The 21239-nt window shown below is 37.2% G+C and overlaps 3 protein-coding genes across 3 annotated transcripts; 1 reads left to right on the top strand and 2 right to left on the bottom strand.

The window, feature by feature from the left end:
- Positions 1-207: 207 nt before the first annotated feature.
- Positions 208-5378, top strand: LOC126681928 (uncharacterized). The gene is made up of 5 exons (XM_050377485.1): positions 208-275; positions 416-475; positions 3806-3810; positions 4405-4440; positions 4609-5378. Exons 1-5 carry the CDS (start codon positions 208-210, stop codon positions 5376-5378), a joined length of 939 nt encoding a protein of 312 aa, XP_050233442.1.
- A 13162-nt stretch (positions 5379-18540) lies between these two features.
- On the bottom strand, positions 18541-19713 carry LOC126681927 (uncharacterized). The gene has a single exon (XM_050377483.1). The coding sequence runs from the start codon at positions 19711-19713 to the stop codon at positions 18541-18543; it is 1173 nt and encodes a 390-aa protein (XP_050233440.1).
- A 212-nt stretch (positions 19714-19925) lies between these two features.
- On the bottom strand, positions 19926-20471 carry LOC126681926 (conglutin beta 1-like). The gene has a single exon (XM_050377482.1). The coding sequence runs from the start codon at positions 20469-20471 to the stop codon at positions 19926-19928; it is 546 nt and encodes a 181-aa protein (XP_050233439.1).
- Positions 20472-21239: the final 768 nt, after the last annotated feature.

Raw genomic sequence — 21239 nt, 5'->3', positions numbered from 1 at the left:
GGCAAACACATAGCAAATCACATTTTCACCCATATAAATTCATCACGTGAATTTATTCACTATTTTCGAGGTCCTAATTAACTAAAATTGGACACTAGCGAAAATAAACACTAATAATTCTACGGGGTATTACAGAACTACATTGACGATTTGGTGAGCTACTGTCTTCTAGGTAGTCTGCCCCTGGTAGGCGTGCCAGGGCGTCAGATGTCCACTGTTCCAGATGCTCCTGTTGAGCAGGCTGCTGCAATGCACGAGTATGTACCATCTCTTTGGTCTTTATATTTTTTCGATTCGCTTCGATGTTTGTCTAACTCTTATTTTCTAGCATTTACTCAGGGAGGACGCAGGCTCACGACTCGTGCGGGTCATGACCGGATAATCCTAGATATCTTGGGCGAGTTCCGGTTGGTAGGTACGAGGCTGCGAGCTCTTCTGGGATCATTTCTGGCTCGATGCGCCAGATGCTAGAGAGGTATGCTTGTTATTCAAAGAGATTAAAAATAAGCATTTGCCCTCGTATTTATTAAAACTTATAAATTGGCGCCATACTCCACAAGTTTCTTTCTTTCTTTTTCATCACCAATAAATAATAATCTTGTAATGTAATATTTTTCTTCTTTCAATCTAATTCTTTTGTTATTAAATTGTATAAATGGTTATTTAATTAATCGTTCATGATGTATAAATAATCTATTAACTTGTTTTTTTATATTTTTTTTCCATTTCTTTTATAAATATTTTAATTTAATAATTAATTATTTATAAATCTGAGTTAAATTGGTTGAACCGGCTAAATCGTAAACTCTTCACCAAACCGGTTAGATTTCCGATCCGGTTTTAAAAACATTAATCGGTACCATATATAAGTTACGGATCAAATCATCAACTCAATTCTCACATTTTATATGTTTTTGTTCATGCTAGCATCATTAGGGCTAGGATCCAAGCATACTCTTCCATAGTTGCAATTTTTAAGTCCAATTTGATTTATAGCATGACATATTGACTATTTTGTAATTTTCTCCATGTGCACTAATTTATTTCTACATGGATAACTACATCTTGACTTTATCTAGTACCCATTAGTCTCTTAGCTACATGTACACATATATTAAACTCTTTTAACATTAGTAAGTACTATATTATATATTTTAATCCTAATTACATTTTCAATAATAGAGTTGAAATATGTGCCCAAACGGTTTCGATTATTTGGTTGTGTGCTACAATTTTATTGACCATTATAAACATTTCAACAATTTAGAAAAAAAGACAAATGATTTCATAGTAGCAAAATAATTTTGAAAAATTAAATATTTCCATCTTTTTAAAATTTAACTAAAATTATGAATTTTGATAATTTTATCCCAATTTAAAAAGTTAACTATTATTTTAATTCAATTTTAATAATTATCCGTGTATTGTTAATATTTTTAATAATAATTCAAAGTTTCAGATTCGAACATAATTTCCTTAAAATAAAAGAAATTGGAAGTGTTTTTGTTGCAACTTGCAAGTCTTAGATTAGTGGTTAAGAAGTCGACGGAATCAAAACATGAATACGTAGTAAGTGGAAGTGGATTTATTATATTTGAAAGCATGAAAATTAAGCATACATTCATTTATCGGTTTCACACGCATAGCAAATACAGACTCAATTGGATGAATCCATCTATTTTTCAGTGTTCAACTGGTTCTTAATTTCTAGTCCTAGTTTTACATATACGTAGAGAGATTTTTAGATAGACTCAGTTTACCACGTCATTCGTGGACTAGCCTATTATATTATGACACGTCATTAGAATAATGATGCTATTGTAATTTTTTTATTATTTATTTACACTTTTGAATAGTAATATTACGATACTGCCATTATTTTAATGACATGTCATAATATAATAAGTTTAATTCACGGATGACGTAGTGTACTGAGTCTACCTAAATATTTTTTCATATACATATTTAAAATTATTTAAAAGATAAGTCAATATATTGGAATGTAGCTTTCAGTGAAATGTGAGTATAGCATAGGACATATATACAAATTCAGTTGTAATCTTAATTTTTTCATTCGAAATGGTTCATATGATTTTCGGTTTAATTTTTATGAGCAAATTATTCTAAAATTCCTCATATTTATTATAATTCACAATTTGATATTTTTTATTTGAAAATCAAATATTTGGTACTTCAGTTTTGATTCCGTCAACAATTAGACGCTTTTGCTAATTCCGTTAATTATTTAGTATTCACTTTCAAACGATTTCATACTCCACTTTCAATTATATTAACAATTTGGTATCTCACTTTCAATTATGTTAACGATTTGATACTTTATTTTTAAACGATTTAGTACCTCATTTTAATTCCGTTAACGATTTGATACCTATATTTAACATAAGTTTGTAAGTGTTTGTAAAATTAAAACTCAGGTACCAAATCATTTAATTTTCAAACAAAAAATATCAAAATGTGAATTATGACATATGTGGGGGCCTTAGAGTAATTGCGCAATTTTTATTTAATTTCCAAAAATAAATATATGGCCGATTTGAAGAAAGTTAATAATTAAATAATTTTTTTGATTGATATTTTTTCAAATTTATTTGAACTTTTTTTTTTGAATTCATCGGATCTCATTAAATTGAATATGAAACAGTTACATTTGTAAGAAATTCGGGATAATTTAAAAACTAAATCCGATAACCTGACATGGAACAGACAACATGCTGCCTGATTCGCAGACCTTACTTATGAAAATAAAAATAAATTACTAACTGTTTCGCGAATTAAGTGCCGTCTTCAATCACTCTTCGTTCAAACTTCTCCAAACACCCGCAAACTCACTGCATCCGATTCAATCAACACTTGATATAACTCCTTCTAAAAAAGAGACAACAACTCCTTCTAAAAAGGAGACAGCAAACCTTTCACAGAGAAAGGACAACAAACTTTTCATAAAAAAAGGACAAAGTAAAACATTTATACAAAAGACAAAAAATAAAAAATAGATAAAACTAATATAGCTCATAGACGAATCTATTTTGTTACTGAAAGATCTTCAATATATCATCGCTTCTTGATAATTGAATTGCACTTCGTGATAAATTTTAATCCGTCAGAAAAATGAAAAAGAATTGGCTATTTATTATATTCTATGAAATTAAAATAACATAAATAAAAGGGGTGGCCAGTGGCCACCGTCAATAGAAAAATTAAGCCATTGACGGCTGCCGAAAAAAAAAATAAGAAAAAAGTTTTAGGTGGTTAGGGTTTGTTAGAGAGAAAAGAGAAGAGAAAGGGGCTAGGGTTTCATTTTAAATTTATTTGAACTTGATATGTTAAGTTAAGTGAATCTGCATTAACTTTTTAACATACGCATATTTGGTTCCGCTGTTATTTATAGCTGGTAGATGACAGACAATATCTATTTGGTGAGATCTAAAGAACTGTGGTTATTCATGTGTTAAATGATCTTAAAATGTATAATTTGTTTTCTATTTTTCTATTATAAATAATTATAAAATATTTAATAGAAAAATTTAAAGAAACAGTATTATTTTTATTAAAAATTTGATAAATTATAATCAATTAAAAATTATTTAATTGTAAAAACAATTCTTAGATAGACTGAATTTATTATGTCATTCGTGTAGTAAACCAATCACATTATAACAGCTCATTAAAATGATTGTAAAATTATAATATCAACATTAAAATTTGCACACATTTTATTACACATTTATTATAATTTTGCCATAATTTTAATGAGTTGTTATAATGTAATTGGTTTAAATCACAGACAACGTAGTAGATTCAGTCTATCTTAAAAAATTTCTAATTATAACTACTTAATTTAAATAAGATAATTTTATATAATTTCTAAATAATTAGATCATTTAAGATATACATTATAAAAACAATAAATTTTAGCAGGGATTATTTTAAAAAAAATATTAATACAGTAAAACAACTGCCACTTGTTTGAAAAAGCCTTCAAAATAAATTAAAGAGAGTTTTTTTTTTTCAAAACATAGAAGCTAAAAATTCTACTAAAAAGCGGATCCAAATGTTCTCCCTAAAATATAAGTTGACTTTAATTGAATTAGATTTTGTTAATCTTGATTTTTCATTTCGACAAAAAAATGAATTTGTTTAATTTGACTTTTCATGTTCAAGTGAAACTAAAGATGTTTTGTTTTATATTTTCGGTTTAAAATATTTTCAATTTGAATTTTGATTTGGATTTATGATATTGAATTCTCTTGCATAGCCCTAATTTTCATGGAATATAGTGTTGACTAAAATTAATTTGCAAGTATTTTCCACATAATTGTTAGAATTAAATGTATTGTTTTTTTGTCAAAAAAAATGTATCTGGATGCGTTTGTTCCTTTGTAGTGCGAGATATGCAGTTGAATAGTAGTATTGTACATGGTATATAAACTTTTAAACGGATTTAACACTTTCCCGTTTTTGTGGAGTCTATCTCCTGGTCTAGGGTTTTCCTAGGGTTAGGGTTTTCTCTTCGTTTTTGAAGCTTTTTCTCGGTTTCTTGAGTTTTTCTCTACGTCTCTGTACGTTTTTCTTATTACTTTCGCTCAGTATTGCTGGTGGAGGAAACAATTATGGAAGAGGGGTTAGTACAAGCATGCGTGCAACTCAGGTTGACTGATGAAGAACAAAACGCTCTCAACCTCGAAGATGTGGTGGACGTGGTGATTGAGGAAAAAACGGAATTATGCATGGTGGGGAGGCTGTTAACGAGAAAGCCTTATAACCTGAATAATATGAAGAATGCCCTCATAAGTGCTTGGCGTCTAGCCAGGGGCTTTAATATTCGTGATGTGGGAGATAACCTCTTTATATGCGAATTCTTCTCAAAGGCGGATAGGGGAAGAATCTTAAGGGAAGGTCCGTGGCACTTTGATAAACAAATCATATTATTTGAGGAGCTGAATGGCAATATGCAACCAAATAATTTGATGCTTGATCGTTGTCCGGTATGGGTGAGAATCTATGATCTCCCTCTTAACTGTAGAGGTACGGCAGCAGTAGGGAAAATTGGTGCAAAAATTGGAAGAATTATTGAGAGGGATGACGAAGAAGGGAAAGGATGGAACATGTACTGTCGTATTCGTGTTTTAATAGACACAACCAAGCCTTTGATGAGGGGAACGAAAGTTATAAATCTGTTGGGGGAACACTGTTGGATATCGTTCAAATATGAACGTATTCAAAATTTTTGTTATTGGTGTGGATTACTTGATCATATGGAGGTGGAATGCGAAGATAAACCGGAGACTACGGAGGTCTCGGAGTGGCCTTATGGACCTGGATTACGGGCTACACCTAGAAAGAGGAAAATGATGTGAAGTAGATCATCGATGGGGAGTGGGAGTAAGAGATATGAGGGTCAGCAAGGATCAAGCTCGTCGGATTTGCTAGGCAGGGATGAGGTTAGGCGTGTCCTAAATTTAGATGAGGAGGTCCAGAACATGGTGAGGGAAACAACTAATGAGCACCTCCGGAACAGTGTTGGGGATGTAGTGCATGAGACTGTTACAAAAATAGGCCCTGATCTAGACGCTGCTGCATTGAGCAATCTGGATGGATTAATTGACGTCAATGTCGACCAAGGGAATGTTATCGTGGGAAGAAATGCATCACCTGGGTCTTGTAGCGTTATCCAGGAGAAGAACAATGAGGGCAGTAGTGGGAAGAAACGGACTTGGAGCCGTAGTAAATCAGTCCGTAAAGAGGTGAATGGGGATAACAGTGGTAAGGGTAAGGTGGTTTCATCCAAACGAAATCATATCGCTATCCAGGATAATTTGGATTCGGCTAATTTTTTCTCGAAGAAAGTCAGAGATGGATTGACGGATCAGTTTGGAAATATTGAGATATCGGCGGAGGCTGCGGAGCAGTCTCGCCGGATGCAATGAGAATTTTAAGTTGGAACCTCCAAGGTCTGGGGAATCCTTGGACGGTTAGGGCGCTAAAATATATTGTTCAATCTAATTCCCCAGTTATTTTCTTTTTGATGCAAACAAAACGTACCCGGGGTGAGTTTAACGCCATTTGTAGGTGCTTTGGTTCGTTTAACTCTTTTATTGTTGATTCTAACGGTAGAAGAGGTGGTCTTGCTTTATTTTGGAAGAATAGTTTAGATGTTAGTGTCGTTGATTTTTCTGAACATCATATTTCTGTTGAGGTTGCTGACCCGATGTTGGATGTTAAATGGAAGGGGGTTGGTGTTTACGGTTGGCCGGAAGGAAACAACAAAATTCTTACGTGCGAGCTTCTTAATTCTCTTTGTGATGATAAGAGTGTCCCGGTGCTTCTCTTTGGGGATTTTAACCTCTACATGTATAATGAGGAGAAACAAGGGGGTCGGTTGAGAGATCAGAGAGAGTTAGTGGCTTTCCGGTCGACTATCGAGGACTGTTGCGTTACTGATCTGGGGTACGTGGGGCATGCGTTTACGTGGACGAATAGGAGAGCGGGAGACCAAAATATCCAAGCTCGTTTAGACAGATTTCTTGCTAATTCCCATTGGCAGAGCATCTATCTTAACTGGCAAGTGAGTCATTTGGCGAGAATACAATCTGATCATTGCCCGATTTTGCTGAGCACGATGGAAGAAGTTCAGAGGTCTGGGCTTAAGCAGTTCCGTTTTGAACAAGCATGGTTACGTCAAGATGGTTTTGACGAGGTGGTGGTGCAGGTTTGGGGTCAAAATGGGTTTGTTAACTTCATGGACAAGGTAAGGGAGTGTGGAGCTGGACTGCAATCTTGGGCCTCTGAGTATTTCGGTAGCATCAGAAAGCAATTGAAGAAAAAAACTGAAGAATTGAAAAGACTGCAATGTACTGACAGGGAAGATAATTGCAACAGGTACATCATTTCTCTCCAAGCTGAGATCAATGAGTTGCTTCTTCGGGAGGAAGTTATGTGGAAACAACGCTCAAGAGCGGACTGGCTTCAGAGCGGAGATCGAAATACCAAGTTTTTTCACCAGAAAGCTTCGAATAGGAGAAAAAACAACATGATCATGCGGATTAAGGATGAACAGGGATGCTGGCAAAGTGGGGAGGCAGTGCAACGAATTGCAATTCAGTATTTCCAGAAGTTGTTTGCTTCGTCGAATCCGGAAAGCCAAGAAGCTGTTTTTGGGTGTGTTGATTCGGCTATTTCTGAGGACCAAGCTACTCTTCTAAACCAGAATTTCAGTACGGATGAGATAACGCATGCGCTGAAACAAATGGGTCCCTCCAAAGCGCCAAGACCGGACGGTATGTCGGTTATGTTTTATACGACTTATTGGAATGTTGTGGGGAGTGATGTGGTGAGATGTGTTCATAAATTTTTGAGGGATGGGGTGATGCCTGAGACCATGAATCATACTAATATTGTTCTCATCCCAAAAGTTTCTAAGCCATCGTCGATGAAAGAGTTCCGTCCGATTAGTTTGTGTAATGTCATATACAAATTAATTTCGAAGACATTGGCTAATAGACTAAAGGGTGTTCTCTCCACTGTTATCCATGAGTCTCAAAGCGCTTTTGTTCCGGGACGCCTTATTACCGATAACGCTATTGTGGCTTTCGAAATGTTCCATTCCATGGCTAAAAGGTCGAGAAGTAAAAGAGGATTGATGGCGCTTAAACTCGACATGAGTAAGGCGTATGATAGAGTAGAGTGGTCTTTTTTGGAGGGTATGATGCGAACGATGATGTTTCCCGAGCACTTAATTGGTCTTATCATGTCTTGTGTTAGATCGGTCTCTTTCTCGGTTATGATTAACGGTAAACCTAATGGTCATTTTTTCCCTCAACGGGGTTTGCGACAAGGTGACCCGCTGTCTCCGTATTTATTTCTTTTATGCACAGAAGGTTTTTCGGCAATGTTGAGAAAAAAAGTGGAGGAGGGCAGTTTGTCTGGAGGATCGGTTTGTAGGGGTACTCCTATTATTAACCACCTTTTCTTTGCGGATGATAGCATTGTCTTCGCCAAGGCTACTATTCGGGAGTGTAGAGTCCTAAAGGAGGTGATAAATGGATACGAGAAAGCTTCGGGCCAACTTGTCAATTTTGACAAATCGAAAATGATGTTTAGTTCAGGGACTCAACAAGCTGTCCGTAATGATATTGGGGAAGTGTTGGGCATTAAAGAAGTGAGCTCTTTTCAGAAATACCTTGGCATGCCGACGCTTATAGGTAGATCTCGAAAGCCTATTTTTTCGTTCTTACGAGACAGACTCCACAAGCGAATCTCAGGTTGGAAAGAGTCGTTTCTGTCGAAGGCGGGTTGTGAAGTTCTTATCAAGTCGGTTGCTCAATCCATCCCCACGTACATTATGAGTTGCTTTGCTCTTCCTATCTCGTTTTGTAATGAGATGCAAAGCTCCACAGCAAGGTTTTATTGGAGCGGCTCGGAGGAAAAAAGGAAAATCCCTTGGGTTAGTTGGGATAATATTTGTAAATCCAAGAAACGGGGAGGTCTAGGATTTCAAAACCTTCGTGCCTTTAATTTAGCAATGTTAGCTAAACAAGTTTGGCGGCTCTCTCAGTTCCCGGATTCGCTTAGTAGTAGAGTTTTTCGAGCAAAGTACTATCCGAGAAGCGATGTTCTGCAGGCTCCGATATCGCGTCAAGCTAGTTTCGTGTGGCAGAGCTTCCTAGAAGGTAGAAAGGTCCTTTTGTCGGGTTTGGCTTGGAGAATAGGCAATGGCCAATCTGTCAAGGCCAGAACTGATAATTGGATTCCAAATGCTGCTTTCATGAAACCTCATGGTACTGTAAACGTGGATAATGAGACCCGGGTTAGCTTTTTTATTGATGAGGTTATAAAGTGTTGGGACGTTGGAAAATTAAAAGTTGCTTTTTGTAAAGATGATGTTGCAAATATTCTGCAAATCCCTATCAGCTACAGATTACCCCCAGACCGGCTTTTTTGGCCTCATAACAAAATGGGTGGCTTTACGGTAAAATCAGCTTATTACATCGCCATGAATATGGCGAAGAGTGGGGAAGCAGGTCCGTCGAATGCTCATGAACAGACTGCAATGTGGAACTCTATTTGGAAGCTATCGATTCCTCCAAAGATTAAACACTTTCTTTGGCGGATAGGGCATAATTCACTTGCGTGTAATGCTAACTTGGTTCGAAGGAACGTTCAAATATCTGAAATGTGCCCTAGATGCTTGGTTGAAGAAGAGTCCGTCATTCATTGTATTAAAGAGTTCCAAGAGGTGCGTGGCCTTTGGCTTCTATCGCCATTGAATCTGAGGGTTGATTGTTTTCAGACGAGAAACGTGAAAGAATGGGTCACTTTAATGCTGAGCACGCTTAAGAAGGAGGAAGATCAGGTTTTTGTTATGGTATTATGGTGTATTTGGCTGGACCGAAATAATATTGTGTTTGGAAACTATCGTTTGCCGCCTCCGTTGTTATTCAGCAGCATTGACTCAATGTTGTCCTCAAGCTCATGTCAGGTACGGAATAGAATGGTAGTGAGGTCAGAAGATGTTAGCTCGTGGTCTCCTCCGCCTCCCCTATGCCTAAAAATAAACTCCGACGCAGTTATCTCAGTCGCGAAGGGGTTTTCAGTTTTAAGTGCAGTTTGCCGAGACTGTAATGGGCAGATTATCCGGAGTGGAGTGGCTATGGTGAACGGGTGTACGTCGGCAGAGATAGCAGAAGTGAAGGCGGTGGCTTTTGGTCTCTCTTTGGCCAAGGACTTGCAGTTCAGCAAAATTATTTGGGAGATGGATGCAAAAAACGTAGCAAGCAGCTAGCCTGGACAGGAATGTTAGCTTTGTTTATGCTAATAGGGCTTGTAATCATGTGGCCCATGCCCTTGCAAAGTGGGGAATTTTCTTTGGTAGTAATGACGGAAGTGTTCCTTTTCCGGTCAATGAACTTGTATCCGATTTAGTTCATTAATAAATGCATTATTGATTCTCAAAAAAAAAATTGAACGGATTTTAATTATGAGACAACATATCTAGATTTTTTTTATTTTCAAGTTGAATAGGTTTCTTTACAAGAGATAAAATTCTAATATCAAATTTCAAATGATACGTATATAAATATAATTTGAACCTCTAACTTCACTTAAAAAAAATGTTTAACTAATTCAACTATACCTTAAAAATCTCTTTTCTCATAGTGGAATATATCTTTAAACAAGCGGAGGTGAAGACATTTAAAATGTGTTCAACTACACAAGTCTATATTTTTATTTTTTGATTAAATGCAGATTAAATGATGTTTTGCTTTGGCACCGACAACTTACTATATGGCATTAAAATACATTCCAAAGCCGGATGAAACCATAAAATTCTTAATATATTATAATTTTTTAAAAAAAATTCAATATACTTCTCCAAATTCAGAAAATATAAAAAAATTAGGATTTCTCTTGGGAAATATTATTAAATTAGTGACTAAAAATGTATGTATTTACCGTTTAGTTTGGTTTTTCGGTATTTGGGACCTTTGGAAAGCTCATAACGATAGGGTGTTCAACAATTTGGTAATTTTCTATGAGTCTTGATGGAGTCTGCTTCTAAACCGGTGAATGAGACCTGCAAAATAGGGTAGAAGCTAACCGGACGGTGGTTGTCCGATTAGCTCTCCGATGCTAGAGTCAGTTTAGAGCCTTGAGCAGCGTTTTGAGTATATGAATATAATTGTGTTTCTAGGCATACCTCATGCTCCTTTTATAGTAGATGATTGCATACCTTGTAGAGTTGTAGTAGGTTAGTGAATCCTATTTTGTAGGGATTGACCCTGATTTGACGTGTTCTACCTTATTCAGAAATGAGTCCTATTTAGGAACGTCTACCTAAATAGTCTCGACTTTTTAAGATAGAGCTTATCTTCATAAGTTGGAGATTGTGTCCAAATAGGAAGATACTTCGAGATATTATAGTAGATTTGGCGATCTATCCGGATCCTAGGATCGACGCGCTCTGAGTGGATCTTAAGGGATTCGGTCTTCATCTTGTTGAAAGGTACATCGGCAAATTCCATGGATTGGGCCGTCTTCCTCATATATTCAGGTCTCTCATTAGGAGTTTGATATCACCTGAGAACGGATCTCCTGTGACTCGGCTCTATTATAATTAGTGTAGAATTCGGTATCCATCATTAGCCCCTCCGCAAGTGAGCTGAAGTATTTGGTATTCATGCCTTAGTGAATTTTGGCTCTTTTGGAGTTGAGTCTTTTATATTCTGGGCGAGTCGTTTCGTATTCTGTCGAGTCGTTTTACTTCTCTAGTAAGTTTCTCTTTCCTTCCACGTGTCGCTATTTAATGATTTGGTGTCATCATGTTCCTCGTATTTAAACTCTTCATGTTTCTCTTTTCTCTTTTCATTTCAACTTATTTTTGAAAATACTCTTACTTGCTGATTATATTCATATGGCTTTTTTGGGATTGTTCTCTTCTCCATTTGTTTGCTGCTTTCCACCATTTGATTATAAACTTTTGAAGATTTCAGGTATGTTTCTTTTGCTTGTTTGTGCTTTGATGATTTAGAGCTGTTTCTCTGTTTTCTTTGTCTTCTGTAAATAGTATTCTGGGAATTGCTTTGTTGTTCTTGGTGTTCTTAGATATTTTCCTTGTTTGATCTTTTTATTTCCATTTATGTTTGTAATTTTCTGTTCTTGGATGCCTCTTAGTCGAGCAGAAAATGCATGCACACGCCATGGCCATCACCAGATCAGGGCTTCGTAGGAACGAAGTCTTGGATATTTATTTTAAGTATAATTTTCCTTTTGACTATAGAGTAATATTACCCGGTGCCGATATGGCTGCCTCTGGGTCCCCTGGCTCGTCTTGTAGGGCGATTGTTTTTGAAGAACAATTTGCCGCTGGTCTTAGGTTCCCTTTAGACCCTTTTTTAGTAGAAGTGTGTAGGGATTTAAGAGTCACCTTAAGGCAGCTCTATCCAGGTACGATTAAGATAATACTCGCTTTTGTGGAAGCGTGTAGGCTTCGGGGTCATACCCCTTCTCTTAATGTCCTCCATTATTTCGTAGATTTTAGAAAGTGTGATGGTTGCTTCGCCTTTTCACTTGGTAGGAGAGGTCGATCCCGTATTTTTCTGCCTTATTTAAATAATCGCTGGCGGGGGCGTTCCTTTATAGTGTATCATAACTTTGCTTTTCTTTATTTTCCGGATGGTTTTTCTACTTATCAAATTCAAAATTATCTGTCTCCTTTAAAATTTGTCCGAGTCTATCCTTACTTTTGACTTGTCATTCCATAGTGTTTTTCAACGTCCCGTTTTGGAAGTTTTAATTAGTAGTCATCTTCGATATCGATGGTTTCCTTTGGAAGATCCTTCTCGTGGCTTTGCGGATCTTCATTATTCCTTTCTTCAAGGTATATATATATATTTTTAACTTTATTAGTGTTTCTTTTCCTTTTGTAGGATGTCTTCTTCTCACGATTTGCTTTCCGGGTTTCAAGTAGATTTGGATATTCCAATGGGCTGTCATGAAGTCCATATCGCCGAGCCTATTCCAAAAAATGAGGCTCAAGATGCTGTAGTTCCCGCCGGGACAGTGTTGCTTGCTGGTGACGGAGTAATCGTCATAACAGATGGCGAAGCGGTTGAAGAACTTTTAGGCGATGAGGCTGTTGTAGCTCCACTTCCCCCTCCATCTCCAGTGAATATTCCGAAAGAAGCTGGGGAAGTAAATTCGAGCGAGGTGATTATTATTGACTCGGAGGAGGTTTTACCGAGTCAAGACGTTATGGGTTCGTCGTCCAGGAAGCGGCGTCGAGTTAACGACAAATCTCCTTCAAGAGAGAGTCTCCTTAGAGGTTCTTCTTCTGCTCCTAGCTTGGTGCAGTGGGTTGAAGACCATGATCCGGCCAGCTTGCTGAACCCTCAGGTTCTGGCGAATACATCAGGACTCTGGCAATTCCTGAAGATATTACTTGGTTTGCATCCAAACATGGGCAGGAGCTTTCGGACATTGCTTGTTTTCATGGCTTCTTGGTAAGTTGATTGTTATTTTCGTAAACTGTTTTTTAGAGTCGCTTTCCGTTATATATATATATATATATATATATGATTTGTTTTCCTTCATTTTGTATGGTAGGCCCTTCAATCTGTTTTGGTGCTGAACGATTGTCGTCAATGTGCCGAAGAGGAAGTCGAGCGTCTTTCTTCTCTTCTGGCGACTTCTGAGTCTGAGAGGGTGAAGCTGAAAGCTTCATTAGAAGAGCATGATTCTCTCCTGTCACAGCTAAAGGCGCAGGATGCGATTAATGATCGCCAGGTCAAAGTGATTGAGAAGAAAACCGATGACCTGACTCAGGAGATTGAGGAGCTTATCCGGGTCAATACTCTTGTTGGCGAAGAGTGAGATAAGCTGAGGTCTGAGGTAGAGGGCCTTCATATTCGTCTTCTTGATGCGAAGGCCTTTTATTCTGCTTCGATTAGTGAGTATCGTCTCGCCATTGGGATAAAACTTTTAGAGCAGAACCTAAACATCGATTTGTCTGGAGTCAATGGGTTGGATCCCCAAGCCATTACTCGTGATCTTCTTGAGAAAATGTCGAGGGATCGTGCGAAGTAGATTTTTGTTTTGTTTTTTATGTGAGACAGTCTTGTTTTGTAATATTATTTTTGTAATATCGGTTTATGAATATATCTCTTTTTCCTCAGTATCAGATCGAATGTCTGCTTTTGTTTTTGTTTCATTCTGCTCTTCTGTGGTTTGGGACGAGTCGATGCTTGATTTAGAGTTAGTTTAAACTCTAAGTTTAACCTTTTTTGCCTCGAGAGTTAATCTAAACTCTTGTTTTGGAGTTTTTGCTTTGATCGAGTTAATCTAAACTCTGTTTTGTAATTTTGCTTTGTTCGAGTTTCTAAACTCTGTTTTGTAATTTTGCTTTGTTCGAGTTAATCTAAACTCTGTTTTGTAATTTTGCTTTGTTCGAGTTAATCTAAACTCTTTTGTGGTGGTTTGCCTTTCTTGAGTTAATCTAAGCTCAATATTTATTATTTTTCGTCTTTGGTTTAATCATTCACGATAAATCTTGATTTTTTATTTCTTTTGTGATTCTCCTGGCCAATCATATAGTAGAAAAATTGAACTTTATTGATTAAAAGACTTCATACATAATATTAAAGATAGTTGTGACGCCATCGGATAAGACATAAAATCTTTAGTAGCGATGGGTCGTTTTTCCTCCCTATTTTTCCTTCTTCTCGGTCTTGTTTTCTTGGAGATCCACCACGGACTCTTCGTAGCATTTCTTGGCTATATTATGATCTCCTCTCAGCGTCACCACCCCCTTTTCAGTTGGTACTTTCATTGCCAGTGCTCTTATGCTAGTCATTGCAGCCGAATCGTGAAGGAAAGCCTTTCAAGGATGGCGTTGTATGTTAGCTCCATGTCAACTATGTTGAATAATGACATAACATTTTTGTTGATTCCTCTCTCTGGGCCGATTATTACTTCCATTGTGACCGCTCCCAGCGGATTGATGGAGGGGCCACCGAGTCCTGATTGCGGGATCGGGACTCGGCACAACTGTAATAACCTGAATTTTTGAGGTATTACGTGAAGTGCCACGAGGCATAATCGTAATGATTAAGAACAAGAATGTCGGATTAAGATTGGATAATAAGGATTTAGAGCGAAGCGGGTCTATTGGAATTATCGTAAAATAATAATTTTAATTGAAAATTATTATGCGATCAATTGGATTTAATCGGGACTAAAGGGAATAAAATAAAATAAGTTGGAAAGTCCGAGCTAATAATTTTTACGCCACGATCCGTGAAATATTTTTAAGAAATTATGGAAAAAGTTTCATTACTTTCGGACATTGTTTAGTTAAGCATGTCAGTTAATAGAGAAGTTGAGTTAAAATACAAATTAGCCACTTTAAGGACTAAAGTGGACTTTTAGCCACAATATTCCGGAGGAAGTTGTGTTTTACTCTATTTTCTCAAGATAAGAAAATAATATCGATAAAGTGGTTATCGATGGTCATTAAAATGAAATATTGGATGAAAAAATGCAAGTTAGCTCAAAATGGAAATTTGAGCATTTTTAGCCAAAATTGCCAAAATAAATTATTGGAAAGTAAATTTATAAGATATGGGGCTAATATTATTTATTTGAGAATAAATAATATGGATTTAATTGGGCCTAAAAGATTTAGTGCTATACGCACTAAATTGGACGAAAGAAAAGTTAGAACTTAGAGGTTGAGGAGGTGACAAACTCAAGGATTAAAGGAGACTCTTGCCTCACCTATTTAATCCACTTGCATATGAGTTTAAACTCAACAAACATATCATTTTCAGCTCCCAAAATTCGTCCTTCACCCTTTCTCCATGGAAGAACATCAACCAAACTTAAAAGGAGCATAACTCATTCGTTTTTTTATCTGATTTGGACGATTCTCGCGGCAACGGAAAGAGGAGACCAATATCTACTGATATATCCCAATAATATAAGGTAAAATGATCAGTTTGGTTTTAGGGTTTCTGAACTATGATTTTTGTGAGTTAACTTGGGATTTTTGTTTGATTTTTGTGTAAAGTGAATTGTAAGCTAATTGAATGATTTTGGATGGTGAATTTTGATGATTAAGCTTTGGCTAAGAGACAATCATCAAGGTATGTATTTTCTGAAAATTTTTTAAGTATTGATTGATGAAGTTTGATGGTGGTTTGGTCTATGTTTCGGCATAATGATGGAGTCGTTAGTGTTTGATGATTGTTGTTTGTAAGTTATAGAATTGTTGTTGTATAATTGATTAAATTGAGAATCAAATAGAGTCAAGTATTTGGCCATGATGAAGGTTGTTTATATAGAGTTTAAATGATAATATTAAGCATAATTTGGAGGTATAAAGGGCTGATTACAAATTGGAATTGGTTGATAGATGTTTGATGGAAACTTGATTGAAAAATGGTAATGATACTCGGCCAAATTGTGTAGTTCATGCTTAGGTGTTTTAAATGGTGTTTGAGACTTGAATTGTCATGTTTATAAGGAAGTATAGGGGCTTGACTATGATTGATTTCATGCTTGTTATGGGTGTCTAAGGATTGAATATGAGTCACGTAAACTAAATTGACGTTTTGCAGAAAATGTCTTACGAAACAGCGATATTGCAAAGGCAATATTTCGGGCTGTATAATTCCAAATCAAGTTCCGTTTGTTGATACGGAAACTTTAGGATGTTAACTATAATTGTCTAAGTTTTAGTTTCAGTTGAATCGGACTCTAAGATGTTCATTTGGACAGAACATTTTGTCGTGCAATCTGCCCTGCACTTGTAAACAGCTCCAAAGAAATAACTTCCGAGCTGATTTTTGCCACCTTCAGGTGTGTTTCATGGTCCGAGACCTGAAATAAAGTTGTAGGCGACGTTCTAAATTTTAAGAATGTCAAATATTTTTAGGGGTCGGACTATTTTAAGTAAGCGGTTTCGATAGCCGAAGTTGGCAAGAAACATAATTTTTGGTTAAGTTAATAATAGCTAGAATTTTACTAATTCTTGCTATTATTATATTTGCGTAGATCGGACGAGCGACTATCGAAAAGGCTTGAGGCAAACGGATTGAGATGTCGTCATGCTTATTTGAAGAATTTGGATAGCAATTTTTTTTAAGAATGTCAATTTTAAGAATGTCAATTTTTTTAGGGGTCAGACTATTTTAAGTAAGCGGTTTCGATAGCCGAAGTTGCCAAGAAACATAATTTTTGGTTAAGTTAATAATAGCTAGAATTTTACTAATTCTTGCTATTTTTATATTGAGTAGATCGGACGAGCGACTATCGAAAGGCTTGAGGCAAACGGATCGAGATGTCGTCATGCTTATTTGAAGAATTTGGATAGCAAGTGGTGAGTACACTTTAAATTACTCGTCAATATTCATAAAGCCACATATTTTAATACGAAAGGCTATATGAATATTTATATATTTGAAATATATGTTTTTAAAATGTATACGTATGTATGTTTCGAAAATGGTGTTTTATCGTACGGTGCTATTCTGACAATAACATAAATAAATGAAAAGAATATATATGCTTAAACACCGGGGAGGGGTATAAAGTAAGTGTTATATGAACCAAATGCGAATAAGCAAAGTAGAGTACATTCCTATTTGTACTATTATTCGAATATTTATAAAAGAACATAGTACGTTCCTATACGTACTATTAAACATAATCAATACCATATTGTGCGTGTGTTATAAATATATGTTCTTAGAGTGTATTGTGCATGTCATGGTCCATAAAGGATCAAGAAAACCCAACAGAAATCATCAAAATGATAAATACATGAGATAAGAAAAGTGTACTGTGACATATTCAATAATAAGAACTGAGATACAAGGTGGAACTCGGTAGAATTTTCCCGGGACCTGTATCTCATCCATTCTCGATGATAGTCCTCGGGACTCATGCGAAATAAAAAGTAAGTACGATACATCGAGAATCAATACGAAACAAGATCGAGACACAATGTGAATAAACATTCCTATTAAATGTCAATAGGAATTATATGAATCGACAATTAAGTTCAAAAGACTTGTAGGGTGCAGAGTCTGAATGTAGACACGAGGTTGAACTCGGTTGAACTATCTCGGGACCTGTGTCTGGTGAGTAACTCGGTTGAACTATCTCAGGACTCGCAATTTGGGATTAAGCAGTGGCATGAGTAACTCGGTTGAACTATTTCAGGACTGTGCCACATGGTTGTGGGTAACTCGGTTGAACTATCTCGTGACCCAACCATAAAGATCAAGTCACAAGAGACTTGCCAATGATTTTATTCAACTTAGAATCATAATGATATAAACTAAGATTTAAGATTCGGTCGAAAACTAATGCAACAAAACGAGAAAGAAAATTATCAACACCATAATAAGAAATCAGAGATGTCAAATACGTATAAACTATAAGTTTATGAAATAAACAAAAAGTTATGAAGGAAAGTAAAGAGGGTATGCAATATGATTTCAAAAGAGTATTTTCTATATATAAAATGGGTTTTCAACGGTTTTAACCCTTTATGTGATATTGCGTGTACTTTGGTGAACTCACTCAGTTTTATACTGATCCCGTTGCTCCCATTTTTCAGGGATAGCATGATATTATTTGGAGAGTCAATCTTCCGAAGTTCTAATTCTCGGAAGTGATTTGTACAAGAAGAAAAAGAAGATTTTCATTCAAGCGGTCCGCATTAGTCTAGATTGTTTTTGTCTATGTATTTGTATAACACATTCTAACTCTGATATTATTTGTAAATAGGGTCACATGTATTTTATATATGAAATATGATTTGATTTGCGAAAAATTTACACAGGATTTTAGGCTTGCTACGTGTTTCAGAGCTACCACTCTCATTCCCTAGTACCAGTCGCGACCCATAAATTTGGGTCGTGACAGCAACCTTGACGCGGTTCCTCCAAGCATCTTGTATGCCGCGTTTGTCATGAGATTTACTGCACTTCCTTCATCAATTAGGATTCGCTCCATGTTTCAGTTCTCAATGATAGTAGTCACCACCAGGTCATCGTTGTGGGGTGCTTTCACGTGCTCGTAGTCTTCAACATCAAAAATTACAGGTGACATGTGGGTTTCTCTGATGTTCATCACTTCTTTTCTTTGTTTTCTTCTAATCGTTGAGCTGCTATGTCCTCCTCCATTGATCATGTGTATGGTCCCTAGTATTTTTGATGAGCGTTCGTCTTCTTTCTCTTTTCCTTTGTAATCTCTACTCCTTTTTTCTCCTTTGTCATTGTTTTTTGGTTTGTGGGCCACTAATTTCCTTAGTTCTCCTGTATCTATCATTCTCTCGATTTCGACTTTCAAATCTCTGCAACTGTCTGTCTCATGTCCATGATCTTCGTGGAATTTGTAATATTTTCTTGTGTCTCTTATTTCGGCTTTCATCTTGGGCGGCCATACTACGTTCTTGACGTTATCTTTGATCCACATGAGGACGTTAGTTCGGTTGGTACTCAGAGGTGTGAAGTTGCTTTCATCGTCTCGGGGGTCGTACCCAGGCTCGTACCTAGTTTGGGGGGCGAATCGCCTACTCTCCTCTGGCCTTCCTCTTCTATCTTGAGATTTCGACTTTGATTTTTCCTTGGATTTCTCTTTTGACTCTTTTCCCTTTGCTTCTTTCCCGCGAATTGCCCTCCGACCCTTGTCTAGCTCGAAGTATTTTTGGGCTATGCCCATTAGGTTCGAGAAAGTCGTGGGTTTATTAATTAGCAGCTTGTCTACTAGTTTGCCGAATCGCGTTCCTTCCCGCAACGCTTCGGTTGCCATGTCGACATTCAGATTATCGATTTTCATAGCTTGCTTGTTAAATTGCTCGATATAGCTTCTTAATGTTTCTCCTTCTTCCTGAATGCATGACCTCAGGATGCTAGTGGTTGTTTTTGCTGGTATATTCGTGAGATATCTGTTGAGAAACTCTGTCGATAGCGAGGTGAAGCTCTTGACAGATCCTGGTTTCAGCTTGTTGTACCACCTTTGGGCGGTTCCTGTGAGAGTGGTTGGGAATACTCGGCGTAGAATTGCGTCTGATACGCTTAGTAGCCCCATGGTGGCTGTGAATCTGGAAGTATGATCCCGCGGATCTCCTTCTCCATTGAACGTTGACAAAACCGGCAGTTTCATGTTGTATGGAATCGTTTCTTCCATGATTTCGGGGCGAAAGGGGTGATCCCTTCACCCTGAGGTCGTCTATATCAAGCTCTTCCAATTTCAGTTTCTTTAGTGCCTTGGCTATCTTCTCTTCTAGATCTTCTTCCACTACGTATGTGGCTTTGCTCTTTTGGAGCGCTTCTGAGGGCTCGCCCTCCCCTTCTTGGTATTTTTTTCTTCGGTTGCTCTTTCCTTGCGTCTTTTTCCTGTCATTTACTCTCGGGTGGTGCATCTTCTTTTTCTTTCTCCCTTCGCTCTTCTCTTTTCGAGTTTAGCCCGCTTCGGGCATCATCCTGGTTTTGCTCATTTCTGGGTGTTTCTCTGGGGGTTTGTTCGTCGGATTTGTCTTTTCCATTTTCTTGATTTTCTGGGCATTCTTCGTCGCTCTTGTTCTCATTTTCTCGTTGATTTATGTTGTTTCTTCCCTCGTTTCTTTCCTCGTCTCCTCCTTTGTTTCTGGGTTTTCTTCTTTTGTCACTTCTTCCTCTGGTTGGCTCTTGTCGGCTTGGGTTTGCGTTTTCGGTTCTTCCTCTTCTCCTTGTTGTTGTTGGACTGAAATTATCCCTCAGGATTTTCATTGTTTCTTCGTGCCTGTCGTTTGTTCTTTTTGCTTCGCTGGCCAATTTATCCAGGTTTGCCTGGACAGATTCTAGCACTTTTTTCAACATATCGCCGTACAGATCTTGCGCTGCCATGCCTGGCGTTGGTTGCTCATCAGTTCTCAGATTGAAAGCAATTGGGTTGCTTCCTCTCATCGGATTAGTTTGATACTGTGGGGTTGAAAAAGAGGTTCCTCAGGTGTCACTTCTCCCAGCGGAACCATGCAGTCCGTCTTCAATGACGTTGATTATTTTCGGCGTGTTTTTCGGATCCATTGGTTATTTTTCTTTTAGGTTCATTCATTCAGAAGTCATCTTCTTCAATGAAATTTGTTTGAGTTCAGAAAAGCTCCTTCGAGTTTGAAGTTTAGTTAAGCTTTTCCCACAGATGGCGCCAATTGATGGAGTCTGCCTTCTGAACCGATGAATGAGACCTGCATAACAGGGTAGAAGCTAACCGGACGGTGGTTGTCCGATTAACTCTCCGATGAAAAAGTCAGTTTAGAGCCTTGAGCAGCATTTTGAGTATATGAATGTAATTGTGTTTTTAGGCATACCTCATGCTCCTTTTTATAGTAGATGATTACATACCTTGTAGAGTTGTAGTTGGTAAGTGAATTCTACTTTGTAGGGATTGACCCTGATTTGGCGTGATCTACCTTATTCAGACATGAGTCCTATTTAGGAACGTCTTCCTAAATAGTCTCGACTTCCTAAGATAGAGCTTATCTTCCTAAGTTGGAGATTGTGTCCAAATAGGAAGATACTTCGAGATATTATAGTAGATCTGGCGATCTATCCAGATCCCAAGATCGACGCGCTCTGGGCGGATCCTAAGGGATTCGGTCTTCATCTTGTTGAAAGGTACATCGGCGAATCCCATGAATTCGGCCGTCTTCCTCATATATTCAGGTCTCTCATTAG

This window comes from Mercurialis annua, linkage group LG5 (genome assembly GCF_937616625.2).
Source record: "Mercurialis annua linkage group LG5, ddMerAnnu1.2, whole genome shotgun sequence".
Classification (NCBI taxonomy): Eukaryota; Viridiplantae; Streptophyta; class Magnoliopsida; order Malpighiales; family Euphorbiaceae; genus Mercurialis; species Mercurialis annua.
The sequence above is the reverse complement of the archived record's forward strand: the minus strand, read 5'-3'. Positions and strand labels throughout refer to the sequence as shown.